The sequence below is a fragment of the Corticium candelabrum genome, chromosome 19 (assembly GCF_963422355.1).
Source record: "Corticium candelabrum chromosome 19, ooCorCand1.1, whole genome shotgun sequence".
Taxonomy (NCBI): Eukaryota; Metazoa; Porifera; class Homoscleromorpha; order Homosclerophorida; family Plakinidae; genus Corticium; species Corticium candelabrum.
Genome location: NC_085103.1, coordinates 2,146,114 through 2,164,572, shown reverse-complemented (window position 1 = coordinate 2,164,572; position 18,459 = coordinate 2,146,114). Strand labels below are relative to the sequence as shown.

General features: G+C 42.1%; 2 protein-coding genes across 5 annotated transcripts; both read left to right on the top strand.

The window, feature by feature from the left end:
- The first annotated feature begins 1,273 nt into the window (after positions 1-1,273).
- LOC134194546 (IgGFc-binding protein-like) lies at positions 1,274-10,628 on the top strand. The gene is made up of 14 exons (XM_062663490.1): positions 1,274-1,339; positions 1,404-1,492; positions 1,938-2,918; positions 2,981-3,154; positions 3,310-3,708; positions 3,774-3,989; positions 4,048-4,275; positions 7,468-7,504; positions 7,569-7,657; positions 8,099-9,079; positions 9,142-9,315; positions 9,430-9,828; positions 9,894-10,109; positions 10,168-10,628. Exons 1-14 carry the CDS (start codon positions 1,335-1,337, stop codon positions 10,398-10,400), a joined length of 4,221 nt encoding a protein of 1,406 aa, XP_062519474.1. The 5' UTR covers positions 1,274-1,334; the 3' UTR covers positions 10,401-10,628.
- A 2,248-nt stretch (positions 10,629-12,876) lies between these two features.
- Positions 12,877-16,946, top strand: LOC134195190 (mucin-19-like). 4 transcript variants are annotated; one of them, XM_062664192.1, is made up of 10 exons: positions 12,877-12,995; positions 13,210-13,286; positions 13,361-13,428; positions 13,894-15,120; positions 15,194-15,367; positions 15,433-15,555; positions 15,621-15,794; positions 15,856-16,239; positions 16,304-16,483; positions 16,555-16,946. In XM_062664192.1, exons 2-10 carry the CDS (start codon positions 13,282-13,284, stop codon positions 16,770-16,772), a joined length of 2,553 nt encoding a protein of 850 aa, XP_062520176.1. In that variant the 5' UTR covers positions 12,877-12,995; positions 13,210-13,281; the 3' UTR covers positions 16,773-16,946. The 4 variants fall into 4 exon arrangements, with proteins under 4 accessions (XP_062520176.1, XP_062520174.1, XP_062520177.1 ...); XM_062664190.1 differs by having other exon boundaries at positions 13,343-13,428; XM_062664193.1 differs by having other exon boundaries at positions 12,887-12,995; positions 13,213-13,286.
- The last annotated feature ends 1,513 nt before the right edge of the window (positions 16,947-18,459 follow it).

Here is an 18,459-nt window from a genome sequence, read left to right as displayed (position 1 = left end):
AATTCAAGGACGCAGTGTGGCATGTCTATACCGGGCCATAGCCCCCGCATTGTAGACATTTTTGTAACAATTTATGGACTCGAATCTAGTGGACGACGAGGTTTACTACTAACAAGAATTCATTGATCAAACCTAGAATTCGAAGTGACGCTCAGAACGACGCCTATTAGTGACGGAGTACCCAGCAACTGTTGGGTACACAAACTCAATTGCATCCGCCGGTTTGCCTCGTCTTGGTAGCTAGACACCAGGAGAGGGAGCGCCAGTCACGTATCATTCCCCTTGTACGTCATGCCCTGTCGACATCCTTTGACGTCATGCATAGACGTTCTCATCCTGTTTACACTGCGGCCCCCGCATCCTGGCTCTAATTTTCGCGCATCGACACAACAAAGCTAATTTGTTGTCGACAATTGCGAAGCTTCCTTCGATCTCTTACTAGATACACTCGTAGCGGACCGTGGCGTTTGCATTGTAACTAGCCACATACGTGGAAACTACGCCCATTTTTCTACACTTCCAGGATGTTGCCGAGTTCTCAGATTTTGTGTCCACAAATGTGATTCAAACTAGTAATTCGGATATGAAGCAGACGATTTCAAATTACGTCACATGAAAGGACTCTATTTATAATTGTGCGCAACACGCGTTTCAGTTTACCACAGGAATGTGACATTTGAGTGCAAGAACAACAATGTTACGCCCACTGGTTACAACTTCCTGACGACCTCTGAACCTCCGTACTCTAGATATTATCGATCTGGTCTAGCGTAGGTGTAGGCTGAGAACGAGCTTTGGATTCGATCAACTTTAGAGTAGTTTGGGAATGACATTTTTGTTATTTAGCGCATTTTCTGTTGTAATATAATGTTAGAGAAACAGGAAATAATCGCAAAAGAGAGGAAGTTGTGGTTCATTTGTCTGTCAGATCAATAGATATTACAGGAAGTCAGGAAGTTAGAGCTTGTGGTTTACCTGTCTAGAACATGTGCAAGGTCGACGCCGTCCAAACACTGCGGGTTTGTGTATTATGCAAAGTGTTTGTTAACGACGTCGATGGTCAACCTTTCACAGGTCTTAGACATCTAAAGTTAAGCAAGGTGTTTGGGGACGTCGTCGATTCTAGACAGCTAAAACCACGCTGTAGATAGCGGATGCTCAAGTGGTGAGATCGGACTACGTGTGGTTTGACGTCACCTGATAACTTAGTACGTAGGTGTTTCTGTGCTACATAGCTGAGTACCATGAGCACCAAATTCATTGTTTCAGTCGTCGCCCTTCGAAGTCTATAGCAAAGCTAACGTTTTCTGTCTATCTCGTCTCTACTGATCAACATGAGGTGTGATGCTGTCGAAGTAGAACAATGCTCTCTAGCATTTGTTTCAATTTGCTTTGTCTTGTAGGATGTACTCTTTGAGAAGACTTTCTTTGACAAGTCTATTCCAATCCCTTCTTTTGTTTCTCATTCTGTCAATCACTATGAACTGTCTAGGTCAGTGTCTATGATTGAGATGATGATATTGGCTTGTGTGGTTACCTAGACAACAGTACTAGTTCATCAACGGTGTCGATTCTATACTCTCTACTAGTTCAGTCACTAGAAAATAGCAATTGTCAATATCAATAGAAGCTAGGAAACAGAGATGCATGCTCTTGTAGAGTGGCACGTCCATATGCCAGTTACAGTTTACAAGTCTGCAAGCGAGCCTCAAGGTCTAGATCTTGATTACTGCTTGTTCCTATATTGACTTGCTGCATGACCTTCTGTATTGATATATTTGCCTGAGTACATTGTGACCATCTGCCTGATAACTAGCTGCACAAACAGCCATACCGCATAGAGGTAGCATGTAACCTAGCCCTTTTTATGTCATAAACTATACATGAAGTAAATGTTAAACTATCATTCATTTTGAAATTAAAAATTGATTTTGTAGGTGTACGTGGGAAAGCGTTGCGAATCAAAGAAAATTTTCAACATTCTTATGAAGACCGTTCCAATGGGGCAAAAGAATGCACCGTTTTTAGTAACCCATCAGCATCATTTCTAGGATCTAAACAGAAGTTTGTAACATTTGACTGTCTCGTTCACCGATTCCAAGGATCCTGCGAATACATACTAGCACGTGACTGCACTGGAGGTCTCTTTGATATTCACATCGAAAACGACTCTCCCCTTCATGATACCATTCGTACTGCTTGGGCCAGCGGCGTCGCCATCCGTTCAGACGGACTAGGCGTAGTTAGAGCAATATTGTCTCATCGGAATACAACTGTCTATATGAATGACAAACTCCTAACGTGGCCGTCAACCAATTATGGAGACAACGGATCACGAGTGCTGCTGTCATCTAGCGTTCTAGAAGACCGAGTCGAGATCGTGTTGGCAAGCACAGGCGTCAAGATAGTTTTGGTAGATCAACATAAAATTGTTGTTTCAGTACCACCTTCATTTCGAAGGAAAATGTGTGGACTATGTGGTAACTACAACGACAACCCAGAGGATGACCTGAATTTGCCAAGTGGTGAGGCTGTGAGTATAAGTAACGTGCAGGATTCCTCATCTTTCTCCACTTATCAAAAATTTGGCATCAGTTGGTCTGCTGTAGGCCAAGAGAGATTGATTCTAGACAATGATGACACTTGTCATGATACCATCGAGCCTTCCTACTGTGATGAACTACCTGAACACAGAACAAAGGTGGAAGAATTTTGTAACGTACTCATTGATCCCGAAGGACCGTTTGCCGACTGCCGCTCCTACACAGACCCAGATTTTGCTTACAAACAATGTGTGATGACTGGCTGCTTGCATCGTGGAAATAGAACACACACATGTTCAATGATCAGATCACACCAATTGGAATGCCAAAGATGTAACATAAAGTTCCTTAACGAGATTGCTGTGCCCGAATGCCGTGAGTTTTACTCTAGTATTATTCTTTGATAATTTAAATAAAGTTATTTTATCTAATTGTAGATATACCTTGTCCAGTCCTTGAAGCTCCTGTTCATGGATACAAATTAGGCGACGGAAACTCGTTTGGAGATGTCGTTTCTTTCTTTTGCAAGCAAGGATTTACTCTGTCGGGATCGAATTCACGGACCTGCCAATTGGACGGTACCTGGAATGGAGACCCTGCAGTTTGCGCTGGTAAGAGCATTTACAAACTTCAATTTATTTAATTAATTAATTTTATTAAAGAATTCTTTGTATTTGGGTACATGACTAGATTGATATTTACTGGCATACATCATATATATGTCAACAAATATGTTATCTGTTTTGATGCCGATTGTTGTTGGTAGATATCAACGAATGTGTCAGTGGCTCTCATACTTGTGACAAAACGAATGGAGATTGTAAGAACACTATCGGCAGCTACAAATGTTCGTGCAAGCCAGGATACCAGGGCGATGGTAGAACTTGTATTCAGACATATTCGGTTGAAGGAACCGTCATAGATGCATCGACTGGTAAAGTTGTTCCAAAATCATGGGTCTCACTCAATTCAATGGCCTCACGTGGGCGTCAAAAGACAAGAGCAGATAAATCTGGCAAATTCGTGTTTGAAGTTGGTCCGGGGAACTACACAATAACAGCAACCAAGAAACGGTATATTCGTAACTCAAGAAACGTCAGTGTGTCTGAAAATATTGAAAAAGGTACCGAAGCCGACGTTTTTCTTAGCCAAAAACTAAAAGCAGGTAAATCGATCAATTAATATCGACTGTTGATCAAGTCGATTTCATAGTGACATTTTATGAATTAGATACATGGAAGGTTGTCATTGGATGGGGAAAGGCTAACCTAGATTTAGATGCCTATTTGAGGCTACCAAAGGGAGATTACGTGCTGCAAGACGAGGAGCTTGATGTGACTGAAAAACGTCTCATAAGTTACGACTGTAAAAAGTTGTTTTACAATTCTGCGACTGTTACCCTGGATCTCGATAATCGTACAGCATATGGCATCGAGACGATCACTGGTAAGTGGTTGAATCCTGTTCTATATATCTTATTATTTAACGTTTTATATTTATGCAGTTAATCAAGGATTTGTGCCCGGTGAATACATACATTATGTTCATGCCTATGGAAGAAGCTTTGCTGACGGACAGGGATGGGCAGAACTATACAACGGAAAACTGAAAATGGATAGAATTATTTCCCCAGCCACTGATCGTCCTTTGAAATATTGGCATACATTTACCATCGACACTGAGAAGAGAAAGCCCAAAGTTGTTAACAGTTTAAGTTTACATCCGCCTCCTAGTTAATTATACTCGGCTATATATATATATGCTCTCTAGATTTTACATTGGACTTTGGCATTACATAGACTAGTAGTCACTAAATAGTTTTAATAAATTAAGGTTGTTTATAATTACCCTTCGCATGCTGTTGGTTTTTTTTAATTTTGTAATATTTAATATATATACAAGATCTTAAATGTTTGTGCGCCTACTACTCGGGCAATGTTGAATAAATCTGAATGAATTTGATCACGTGACACACACGCAGGATTTTAGATTTAATGGTCGAGTGCAATTGCAGTGTTCCGATGGCTTGTCTTGGCTGAACAATCAATTACAATCAATGTCTCAAATCTGCATCATGCCAATTAAGATACGATCCGTCTTGAAAAATAAATAAAACGACCAAGAACATTAACTGCATGAACATGTCTCATTTGGCCACGCATGTACGTGACAGGCATTCTGTCTCTGAGTGTTGAGGCTGAGAAAGGATGAACAGCTAGTACAGTGTAGTGGTGCGCATGCAACTATATCGACATGACACAAGCTACTAGTAGTCAACCAGCTGACCTCTAGCCTACTTTATATGGTGTTGCTGTACGTAGATTTAATTTATTCAAGTAGTTTCTTGTTTTCCTCCTGAACATTGACTCAGATATTTAAAACAAAATATTTAAAAGCAAATATTTTAACATCGACTTAGTAGTAAATATATCTTTATTAAAGCAATCTAATAATTTCACTAATTGAGTATGACAACATTAATTTAACTAAGCAATATGATGGAGCTCGCGCGTTAGTCTATGACCAGAGGCAGGTTACCCCTGATCCTGCAGTAAGTCCCAGCCAATACAATCTCAAAAAGACAAAGCAATACAGCAACTTTGCAATTTCTAGTTCAGATTTTTATTTTGCAGAGAGTATCTTGCTCGATTGTATTTTCAATTTTGTATTTTACATTTTAAAATTTGCTCTTTTTTAATTAGAATTTGCAGGTTTGCATTCCACGTTTATATTATCTCTAACAATACGGTCAGGCATTAAATTTTTATTGACAGAAAACAGATAAAAATTGAATAATCTAACAAACCACAAATTCAACTGTAACTCAGCTGTAAACTGATTACTAGTAGGCTCTCATTAGCTATCTGACTACAAGCGAACTTATGCTTTAGAAATAAAGAGCAATGTCTATATATAGAACAATTTAAATTACCTTAGTAAGTTAACTAGGTTAGTCGAAGCATTGTTTACGCCATCTGATCATGAAGTATCTCTGTTTCTTGCATCAGCGTCAGAAGACTCGACTTTCTTCTCTTCAAGTGACCACAACATCCTTGATGTAATACTGTGCTCTTTGTTAATCTGTTGTGTGTGTGTGTGTGTGTGTGTGTGTGTGTGTGTGTGTGTGTGTGTGTGTGTGTGTGTGTGTGTGTGTGTGTGTGTGTGTGTGTGTGTGTGTGTGTGTGTGTGTGTGTGTGTGTGTGTATGTGTGTGTGTGTGGTGAGTGTGCATGCGTGTTTGCATGTACAAGAGTGTAAGTGCGAGCTCTGGGACTTCCCCCAAATTAACACCGAAGGTGTTAAGTACTATAAGATGTCGCTTAGTATATTTGTCCAAGTTCGCGTTGGCGGGACGTCATGGTTTGTGGCACTGTAAACGATGTCTCGGAATGTTGTGTCACCAGAGTACGCTGTACACATGTCTTACCGGATGTGAATCCCTACTTGGCCACGTTATCTAGTAGGTACATGCATGAGAAATTGTGCGGACATATGCTAGATGTCCGGTGTACATCGGCTGCAGCATATCGTCTCTATGTTGTGGATATCCGTTATGCGCGTGTGCTGCTCCCGGATTGAAAGGGGTATCTAGAATTGTCAATAACACTGGTGGACGTCTTTGCTCAAATCGGGTGTGTCGGAGTATACCTAAACTAGAATGCAAAAATTGCCTAGCAGGAGCGATACAGTAGACTAATATTTAGGAACGCAGTGTGGCATGTCTAGACCGGGCTACAGCCCCCGTATTGTAAGCATTGTCGTAACAAATTTGTGGACTCGGATCTAGTGGACGAAAGGTTTCCTACTAAAATTTAATGATCAAACCTAGAATTCGAAGTGACACTCAGAACGACTGCATATTAATGACGGAGTACCCAGCAACTGTTGGGTAGACAAATTCAATTGCATTGCCCAGTTTGCCTCGACTTGGTAGCTAGACACTTGAAGAGGGAATTTTGACGTCATGCCCCGCCAACATCCGTTGACGTCATGCACGGACGTTTCTATCCGATTACACTGCCTCTGCATCCAGGCTTTAATTTCGCATACACAGCCAAGCTAATTTGTTGTCGACAACTTCGAAGCTTCCTTCCATCTCTTACTAGATGCGCTCGTAGCGGACCGTGGCGTTTACATTGTAACTAGCCACCAGCGTGAAAACTACGCCCATTTTTCTACACTTCCAGGATGTTGCCGAGTTCTCAGATTTTGTGTCCACAAATGTGACTCAAAATAGTAATTCGGATATCAAGCAAACGATTTCAAATACGTCATACGAAAGTCTGTATTCATAATTGTGCCCAACTCGGGTTTGGTTTACCACAGGAATGTGACATTTGAGTGCAAGAACAACAATGTTACGCCCACTTTTGTTACAACTTCCGCTCTGACGACATTATGAACCAATGTACTATAAATATCATCGACAGGCAAGCACATGTCTACGCTGGGAAGAGCTTTGGACCCGATCAACTCTAGAGTTTGGGATTAAGATTTTTGTTAATCGCGTGTTCTGTTGTAATATAGTGCTAGAGAAACAAGAAATAATCGTAAAAGAGGGGAAATTGTGGTTCATTTGTTTGTCAGGTCTGTAGATATTACAGGAAGTCAGGATGTTAGAGCTTGCGGTTTAGCATCCAAACACCACAAGTTTGCATATTATGCAAAGTGTTGTGAACGACGTCAATGGTCGACCTTTCACATGTTCTAGACATCTAACCTTATGCAAAGTGTTTCGACGACGTGACAGCGAAAACCCCACGCTGTGTAAAGCGGATGCTTGAGCTGTGAAACATCAGACTATGTGTGGTTTGACGTCACCTGATAATTTTTGCGTAGGTGTTTCTGTGCTATTTAGCTGAGTACCATGAGCACCAAATTCATTACTTCAGTCGTCGCCCTTCGAAGTCTATAGCAAAGCTAACGTTTTCTGTCTATCTCGTCTCTACTGATCAACATGAGGTGTGATGCTGTCGAAGTAGAACAATGCTCTCTAGCATTTGTTTCAATTTGCTTTGTCTTGTAGGATGTACTCTTTGAGAAGACTTTCTTTGACAAGCACATTCCAATCTCTTCTTTTGTTTCTCATTCTGTCAATCACTATGAACTGTCTAGGTCAGTGTCTATGATTGAGATGATGTTATTGGCTTGTGTGGTTACTTAGACAACAGTATTAGTTTATCAACGGTGTAGATTCTATACTCTCTACTAGTCCAGTCACTAGAAAATAGCAATTGTCAATACTAATAGAAGGAAACAGAGATGCATGCTCTTGTAGAGTGGCACGTCCATATGCCAGTTACAGTTTACAAGTCTGCAAGCGAGCCTCGAGGTCTAGATCTTGATTACTGCTTGTTCCTATATTGACTTGCTGCATGACCTTCTGTATTGATATATTTGCCTGAGTACATTGTGACCATCTGCCTTGTAGCTAGCTGCACAAAGCAGCCATACCGCATAGAGGTAGCATGTAATTTAGCCCTTTTAGGTCATAAACTATACATGAAGTAAATGTTAAACTAACTTTCATTTTGAAATTAAAAATTGATTTTGTAGGTGTACGTGGGAAAGCGTTGCGAATCAAAGAAAATTTTCAACATTCTTATGAAGACCGTTCCAATGGGGCAAAAGAATGCACCGTTTTTAGTAACCCATCAGCATCATTTCTAGGATCCAAACAGAAGTTTGTAACGTTTGACTGTCTCGTTCACCGATTCCAAGGATCTTGCGAATACATACTAGCACGTGACTGCACTGGAGGTCTCTTTGATATTCACATCGAAAACGACTCTCCCCTTCATGATGCCATTCATACTGCTTGGGCCAGCAGCGTCGCCATCCGTTCAGACGGACTAGGCGTAGTTAGAGCAAAATTGTCTCATCGGAATACAACAGTTTATATGAATGACAAACTCTTAACATGGCCGTCAACCAATTATGGAGACAACGGATCACGAGTGCTGCTGTCATCTAGCGTTCTAGAAGACCGAGTCGAGATCGTGTTGGCAAGCACAGGCGTCAAGATAGTTTGGGTAGATCAACGTAAAATTGTTGTTTCAGTACCGCCTTCATTTAGAAGGAAAATGTGTGGACTATGTGGTAATTACAACGACAACCCAGACGATGACCTGAATTTGCCAAGTGGTGAGGATGTGAGCGTAAGTAACGAGCAGGATTCCTCATCTTTCTCCACTTATCAAAAATTTGGCATCAGTTGGGCTGCTGTAGGCCAAGAGAGATTGATTCTAGACAATGATGACACTTGCCATGATACCATCGAGCCTTTCTACTGTGATGAACTACCTGAACACAGAACAAAGGTGGAAGAATTTTGTAACGTACTCATTGATCCCGAAGGACCGTTTGCTGACTGCCACTCCTACACAGACCCAGATTTTGCTTACAAACAATGTGTGATGACTGGCTGCTTGCATCGTGGAAATAGAACACACGCATGTTCTATGATCAGATCATACCAATTGGAATGCCAAAGATGTAACATAAAGTTCCTTAACGAGATTGCTGTGCCCGAATGCCGTGAGTTTTACTCTAGTATTATTCTTTGATAATTTAAAGAAAGTTATTTTATCTAATTATAGATATACCTTGCCCAGTCCTTGAAGCTCCTGTTCATGGATACAAATTGGGCGACGAAAACTCGTTTGGAGATGTCGTTTCTTTCTTTTGCAAGCAAGGATTTACTCTGTTGGGATCAAATTCACGGACCTGCCAATTGGACGGTACCTGGAACGGAGACCCTGCAGTTTGCACTGGTAAGAGCATTTACAAACTTCAATTTGTTTAATTAATTAACTTAATTAAAGTATTATATATACGTATATGTCAACAAATATGTTATCTGTTTTGATACCGATTGTTGTTGGTAGATATCAACGAATGTTTCAGTGGCTCTCATACTTGTGACAAAACGAATGGAGATTGTAAGAACACTATCGGCAGCTACAAATGCTCGTGCAAGCCAGGATACCAGGGCGATGGTAGAACTTGTATTCAGACATATTCGGTTGAAGGAACAGTCATAGATGCGTCGACTGGTAAAGTTGTTCCAAAATCATGGGTCTCACTCAATTCAATGGCCTCACGTGGGCGTCAAAAGACAAGAGCAGATAAATCTGGCAAGTTCGTGTTTGAAGTTGGTCCGGGGAACTACACAATAACAGCAACCAAGAAACGGTATATTCGTAACTCAAGAAACGTCAGTGTGTCTGAAAATATTGAAAAAGGTACCGAAGCCGACGTCTTTCTTAGCCAAAAACTAAAAGCAGGTAAATCGATCAATTAATATCGACTGTTGATCAAGTCGATTTCATAGTGACATTTTATGAACTAGACACATGGAAGGTTGTCATTGGATGGGGAAAGCCAAACCTAGATTTAGATGCCTATTTGAGGCTACCAAAGGGAGATTACGTGCTGCAAGACGAGGAGCTTGATGTGACTGAAAAACGTCTCATAAGTTACGACTGTAAAAAGTTGTTTTACAATTCTGCGACTGTTACCCTGGATCTCGATAATCGTACAGCATATGGCATCGAGACAATCACTGGTAAGTGGTTGAATCCTGTTATATATATCTTATTATTTAACGTTTTATATTTATGCAGTTAATCAAGGATTTGTGCCTGGTGAATACATACATTATGTTCATGCCTATGGAAGGAGCTTTGCTGACGGACAGGGATGGGCAGAACTATACAACGGAAAACTGAAAATGGATAGAATTATTTCCCCAGCCACTGATCGTCCTTTGAAATATTGGCATACATTTACCATCGACACTGAGAAGAGAAAGCCCAAAGTTGTTAACAGTTTAAGTTTACATCCGCCTTCTAGTTAATTATACTCGGCTATGTATGTGCTCTCTAGATTTTACATTGGACTTTGGCATTACATAGACTAGTAGTCACTAAATAGTTTTAATTAATTAACGTTGTTTATAATTACCCTTTGTATGCAGTTAGTTTTTAAATTTGTAATATGTAATACATATATACAAGATCATAAATGTTTGTGCGCCTACTACTCGGGCAATGTTGAATAAATCTGAATGAATTTGATCACGTGACACACACGCAGGATTTTAGATTTAATGGTCGAGTGCAACTGCACTGTTCCGATGGCTTGTCTTGGCTGAACAATCAATTGCAATCAATGTCTCAAATCTGCATCATGCCAATTAAGATACGATCCGTCTTGAAAAATAAATAAAAGACAAAAAACCTTAACTATGAACATGTCTCATTTGGCCATGCATGTACGTGATGGAGCCATTCTGTCTCTGAGTGTTGAGGCTGAGGAAGCATGAAGCACCTACTAGTACAGTGTAGTGGCGTGCATGCAATTATATAGACATGACGCAAGCTAGTCGACCAGCTGACCTCTAGCCTGTTAAAGACCACGTTGCTATGCGCAGGTTTAATTTATTCAAGTAGTTCCCTCCTGAACTGTTAATTAATTAACTAGTAGGCTCTCATTAGCTATCTGATTACAATCGAACTTATGCTCTAGAAATAAAAAGCAATGTCTATATCTAGAGAGAGATGCTTCATGATCAGATGACGTAAACAATATTATATGCTTCGAATTATTTAATTAAGGTAATTTAAAATTGTTCTGTTTCTTGCATCAGCATCAGAAGACTTGGCTTTCTTCTCTCTAAGTGATTACCACAACATCCTTACTATATCTTGCTCCTTGTCAATGTGGTGTCTGTGTGTGTGTGTGTGTGTGTGTGTGTGTGTGTGTGTGTGTGTGTGTGGTGCATGCCACCAGGCAGCAATGGTCTGAGCACATCACAATGGCAGAAATGAGGAGGAGGTGGGGAGATCGATGAGGAGTCTGCATCTGAAAAAGTGAAGAGGAAAAGGTTGGAATGGTTGGGACACAGACCATAGAATACTAAAATCAACTTATTTGTTGGTTGCCTGCAGCCCCGCCCCAGATGTGGTCAAAGAAATGGAGAGATATGATGAGAAGAGATTCTAGCTAAAGACATTGAAGCATCAGAGGAGGAATGGTATCATACTATGATGAGGCTATGAGGTCGAGAGCGGGCTGGAGTACATTGTGTCGTGTGGTTTGGGACGTTGGAGAGAGAGAATGGACAATGGGGACATGTGCCGGTACGTGACAGTCAAGGCCGGATGTGATGTGTGAGGTGTGCTCCAGGATCTTTAGAAGACAGAGTGATAAGGCGAGACACAAGTGTATGGAAGAAGGAAAGAAACCTAGAAGGGAACAACAGGTGCAATCCAACGTTCAAATTGTTTCAAATGGTTCAGGAGGATTGACAGTTCACAGATGTATAGAATTCTAGCAGGCCCAAATATTCATTCATCAGACTTGCTGACTCTTGGAGGCAAGCGTGTCCGTTTTACGGTAGCTTTTGAACAGGACAGGACAGGTGTGCATGCGTGTTTCCATGGTACAAAAGTGTAAAATTGCGATCTCTGGGACTTCCCCCAGTTTAACACCTACAGTGTTAATTATCTAAAGGCGTGACTTGATATGACGTCGGTGCCGTCTCGACTCGATGATACTCGTTTTGTTTGTTTGTGCATGGTCGCGTTGGCAGACGTCACGGTTTGTTTCACAGTAAACGATGTCTGGGAATGTTGTGACATTGCGTCAGCAGAGTACACATGTCTTAACGTGGTTCCCTACTTGGCCATGTGAATAATAAGTACATGCATGAGAAACTGTGCGGACATAGGCTAGACGTGAATGGTATCGCCTGCAACATATCGTCTCTAAGTTGTGGATATCCGTCACAACGCGCGTATGCACTGTGCTGCTCCAGCCCTTTCGCAACTGAATGGAAATACGAGTATTCGGTTTCATTCCCTAGGAAGATCTCAAAGTGGCAGGTTACACCCCTTAATCAAACTTTGACGCCAAGAAATTAATTAATTAGCAAACATGGATGTGCCATCATACCCTTTACGTGCAGACGTCGACGTCAAAAACGTAAGGCTACAAAGTATCTAGTATGGATCACTGCCATGCATGACGACTTCTAAGTCTGGACTAAATTTCAGACGTGGTGGTAACGCTTTCTTGCATGTAAAAGATCGCTCCCACTTTCTCTAACACTTTCACGCTTCTCTCCCACTAGAATACCTTAGCAATGAAACATCGGAAGCGTGGAAATTTGAGCTCCAATTCACGTGGAGCTGCGACGTCGGTCTGTCTGATTGGCCAATGGTTGAGTCCAAATACATGTAATAATAACGACAATGATATTTGATCTTTAATTTGATATCTGATGTTTGACGTCACAGCTAGCTAACATCTTGCCAATATAATTGGTTAGACCACGCGATCGAATCATTTGAATTGCTCTTGTTTTAGAGGGTTTGAGCCATCGACTGCAGGGAGTCGTCGTCGCATCTATCGTTATCTTTCGTTGTTGGCGAAGTTGTACGTCTTGCAGGTGAGAGCGTTGATGGCCACGTTCGTCAAGACGTTCGTGGCCGCCGCACGTTTGGCTTGGTGTGTTCGCAATAGCTAGCAAGCCTCTGCAGTGCGTGCGTCCGTGGTAGAAAGATGCGTATTTGTGTCTGTACACGTGTCTGTCATGTATGTGTTCTACAAGCAAACGTGCTCTTATAGATGCACAAAAAGTCAATCGATTTTGTGTTTTCTAGCAGACCCACACAATAAGCAACTGCGACCCAGAAAGTTTTCAGTATTGTCTCGAGTCTAAGTAATCATCAAGAATGAGGTACAATCTAATCTACCAGACAATCAATAATTCTTATCTGTGAATGTCTACACAAGTGATTGTCATGCCTCTAGCCGAAATTCTGCGGTAGGGAGAACACAATTTCAGAGTCTGCTGTTTCTACTGAGTCTCAACGTTTTGGGTGAGTTTTTCTGGCTAGGCAAAGTGTTTGTTCGCTGTTGCTAATGTAGCCGTTCTCTTTGGTATTTGCGAGCTTATGCAGCTGCAGTTTACAGGGAATGCCACCCTGGAAGCTGCCAGCGTGTATCACTGTCGTGTACAATGTAACATTTGGATGGTAACTGTTGACACTACTAGAGTTTACAGTACAAGTCCCTACGCAACAACATTGGAATTGACACAGAGGGCTTCTCACGCCTCCGCCCACACGTTGGCGGTCTCCTCTTTCCAGCTTGACGAGTAGCTACACACTCTAGACGGCTCCCTGCATGTTTTCCAGGCGTCTAGAATGTCTTGCAAACAGGCAGCGGCGCCACCATCCGCTAAGCTCGTCTGCCGTGCCTGTAGCCTCAGCTCTAGATACCAGACACGAGCACGTAAATATGGCGTCGTTACAGTATATTAATATTGACGTTTATATGTGCAGCCACATATGGAACAGTCGCAGAGAAAGCACAACAGACGAAGATTTGTTCAGAGACCGCCTTGAAGTCGGCACAAATGTACTGTAACGTTATAGCCAAAACGGGTCAACCATATGGTGCTTGTCATCCTTACGTCGATCCGACCGAGCAATACAACTTGTGCATCAGGCAAATATGTGAATGCAGCGGGGATGAAAGTTGTGGGTGTTCTGCTGTGCGAGATTACGAATCCCAGTGCAGAAATGTTGGAGAAGATGATCTTGACGTTGGTACAATTGCGGATGAATGTGGAGTATGCTATGGCAACGGCAGCAGCTGCAAATACTCTGAGTGCACCGTGTTTAGTACCCCACCAGCATCCCTATCGAGATCGAAGCAAAAGTATGTAACTTTTGATTGCCTTGTTCACGAATTCCAAGGCTCCTGTGAATACACTTTGGCACGTGACTGCACTGGAGGTCTGTTTGACATTCACATTGAAAACAACTCTCCTGTTCCCAATGCCATTCGAACTGCTTGGACAAGGGGCATTGCCATTCGAGCTGCTGGACTTGGCACTATCAGAGCAACTTTCTCTGATCAGAACACAACAGTTTATATGAATAGTAAACTTCTTTCTTGGCTAACAACTAATCACGGAATTGATGGATCACAAGTGGTACTGACCTCTGAAGGACAGCAACACAAAGTCGAGATCATTTTGGCGACTTCGAAAGTCAAGATTAGTTTGGTTGGTCAACATAAAATTACTGTGTCTGTTCCATCATCATTTAGAAATCATATGTGTGGATTGTGTGGCAATAACAATGGAAACTCGAATGATGACCTCATGCTGCCCAGTGGAAAGTCTCTGAGCGTGAAAGCGTTCACGTCTTCTCAGTTTATTTCAAACTACCATACATTTGGTGTCAGCTGGGCTGCACTGGGCAAGAACAGAATGATTTTGAAGAGTAACAGTCCGTGTAGTGATCCCTCCGGTGTTCCTTATTGTGACCAAAAACTGAAATATAGAAAGAAGGTGGAGAAATTTTGCAGGGTTATTATCGACTCGAAAGGACCGTTTGCTACCTGTCATGCCTATACCAACCCTGAGTGGGTATACAATCAGTGTGTACGTGATGTCTGCTTGCATTCCGGGAATACTCAATCTGGGTGTCCAACAATTAGATTATACCAAGCTCAATGTCAAAAATGTGACAAAACATTCTCTGCAACAGTTGCGAAATGCAGTAAGTTTTTATATCAGTGATGACTTTCCCTTGTGAACATAACTTTATCCACTGCGTGTTTATCTCATTGTAGATAAGCTCTGTAGTATCCCTGCAGCTCCAGCCAACGGCTTCACCATAGGCAACGGACGTGCATTTCATGATGTAGTCAAATTCTCTTGTAATCGCGGATTCATACTACAGGGTTACAGTTCCCGTCAGTGCCAGGCTGATGGCACCTGGACCGGTTCTCTTCCTTTCTGCACTGGTAAGACATCCCTTCGACTGATGACAGTTCTTGCAGTACAGTCATGAGAGTTATATGTATTTCAGATATTGATGAGTGTGCGGCAGGTACCCACAACTGTGACTCTCAGGCCAAATGTGCCAATACTTACGGATCTTTCACATGCACTTGCAACTCATGCTACAGAGGCAATGGGGTGACTTGTACAAGTGAGTAGACCTCAACACAAGTGTTGTTTGACCAATGGTCAAAGTAGATGATCAAACTATTTTAGGCAAGAGATGTAGTATGCTAGAGGCTCCGCTCTATGGAAGTGTTTCCAGTCGTTCTAATCTCTGTGGGAAGAGGGTGATGTTTCAATGCTATGCCGGATATCGTTTGCAAGGGGTGTCCTCCATACAGTGTCGTACAAACTCATTGTGGTCCAGAACTCAACCGGTCTGCAAAGGTATGGTCATACCAACCCGGCTGTCACGAGCGGTACCGGTGAGACTGATGCCTCTTTGTAGATATCGATGAGTGTTCGACTGGTGATCATATCTGCAACGTTAGAGCACGCTGCAACAACACCATAGGCGGCTACTCGTGCCACTGCAATGATGGATACCTCGGTGACGGTCTCACTTGTGATCGTCGGGTCTACACTGTCACGGGAATTGTAAAAGACGCATCTACTGGCAAAGGCATCGTCAGATCGATAGTCTCTCTAGGAGGTCGATCGACAAGAACAAACAGTTCAGGCTACTTCACCTTCACTAATGTTCCTTGCCTCCCTTACACACTGACTGCAATTGGACCCGGTTATGTTTCTAACTCGAAAAATGTCACTGTATCTGAAGAGGGACCTGATTGTGTTATGGCCAACATCGTACTCTCTAAAGAACTGACCTCAGGTAATCGATTGTGTGAAGTTTGACTATAGTGTTGATTGATGATGTCATGACTTCTACCAATCAGGTACCTGGAAAGTTGTGATCACCTGGGGAGCAGAAGCACGTGACCTTGACGCCTACATGGAGGTGCCAGGTGGTTGTCGAGTGAGCTATGACAAAAACCACCGATATTGCTTTTCCGGAACTGCAAACGTCAGCCTAGATAATGACGACAGAGACCGATTCGGCCCGGAAACTATCACCAGTAAGTACTTGTTATGGGTGATTCAAATCTCAGACAGCATGCAAGTATAACATGTTTCCTTCATTGTGTAGTTCACGAAGGAGTTGCTGTTGGTACATACAAACACTACGTTCATGTGTACTCAGATGATTTGACGTTTGCCTTGTGCAAAGCAACTGCAGAGTTATACAATGGAGATGCCAAGGTGTCCACCATTCAGTCGCCAAGCGGTAACCACCACTACTGGGATACGTTCACTATAGACACTGCTAAGAGAAGGTTCCATGCTGTTAACCGTTTGCGTCAATAGTTTAGATTACTTAAGGGCTTGTTGTTAGTTCAGGCCAGACTCCCTTCGTATAAGTAATTGGGCATGGTTGACAATAGCAACTCACATGGAAATATGTTATACATTTTGATACTGTAAGTCGATTATAGTCTACTGTAGCGGTACTTCTATCAATAAAGTGATACTGACAGGTTACACGCATGCACCACAGCCCCACTGAATGGATTTCTGCACTGCTTGCATACCGCTGCATTTCTTTTTACTCTTTAAAAGCAAAGTGGGTTTCATTGTCGAGAGTTAAAGTCACGGTGGTTTCGTTATTTCCACCAATATCAAGTTTTGCCCATACTACCTATACCGATACCTTGGTTATTGGCTGATGCTGATACCAATACAAGTACCAACATTTCAATTCTTTGTTTTGGTATTTGTTAAATCAGAGAGAGTATTGATTCAAAAACAAAAGTCTTGTATTCGCCTCAACATTAGTACTTTACTTGTCTACTGCAAACATCTCCCCAATAAGATGTAGTTCCCGGGCCCCAGGATGATGGAAGTCGTACTGCTGCCCCCTTCTGCATCACTTCGTTGATTGTTGATTGCTGCTTGTCTTGTCTAGAACCCTTTTCTGAATCCTTCAGTAGCCTAAACCTGTCAGGGTGCTTTCTCTGCAGGTGTTCTATTATTTGAGGTATAATAAGTTTTTGAGCTTGTCCCACCCCTCAGAATGCTTTCTGAGCATATGGACACTGCTCCTTACTATTGCCTACTGCTGAGACTACAAAATAGATCAAATACCACTGGCACAAGTCAACATGGCAGGAGCACATCACTAAAACTTCGAGGTGCTAGACCCGCGTGCGAGATATCAGCAGGCGAAATTTTACCGATACATGTACCCATACTACTGTCCAACTGCGGTATCGGCACCCATACCAAGACAGTACTGATGAACAGTGTGAAAAATAATGGTAGAACATACGACAATGTCCCACCAAATTTGTTTGTCCAACCAAATACTGCACCAGTGTTGGCAGGTGTTTGGACAAAACGTCCACCTGTGTGTGCATCTAGATGGTAGGTAAACCTTGTATCTTAGTACGTGATGGCCTTTCAATGGTGTAACTTTTAATCTCATGAACTTAGGTGCCTCCTAGCATGCTTTATCCAGAGAAAACCTCACCTGCCTTTAACGCCATTTCTCCCTTGGAAGTTAGTTGTAAAACATAACATGCAAAATGGCTGGAGTGGGGAGGCACTCAATTAGACATATAACACCATACAAGAATATCCTACCTAGGTTTGGTCTGTCTGAGCCAAAATAATTCCATATTTTCCACACTGCAGTATCGGTGGAACACTTCGGTATACCCCGGTGTTTTGGTACCAAGGGTACCATATCCCTGGTGATATACTTACTACCCATACACACAGGACAAAACACTAGAGCGTAGCTTCATGTCACACCGAAACGAACGATACCTTCTGTTCAAACCGTGTTCTACAGCCACAGACGTCTCATTCAAGGTGTCATGCTCATATTTCTCGGCTCTTCGCTTCTTGCTGCTGTTCCATTCTAAACATTTGAACTACCACACTGCTGTACACAAAAATTTGCGGAAGGTGATAATAACCTACCCTTGTGCAAATTGATTTTGGCTTCACTCTGCAGGTAAACTCGCTCCGTATTTGTTACCTGGTCATCCTT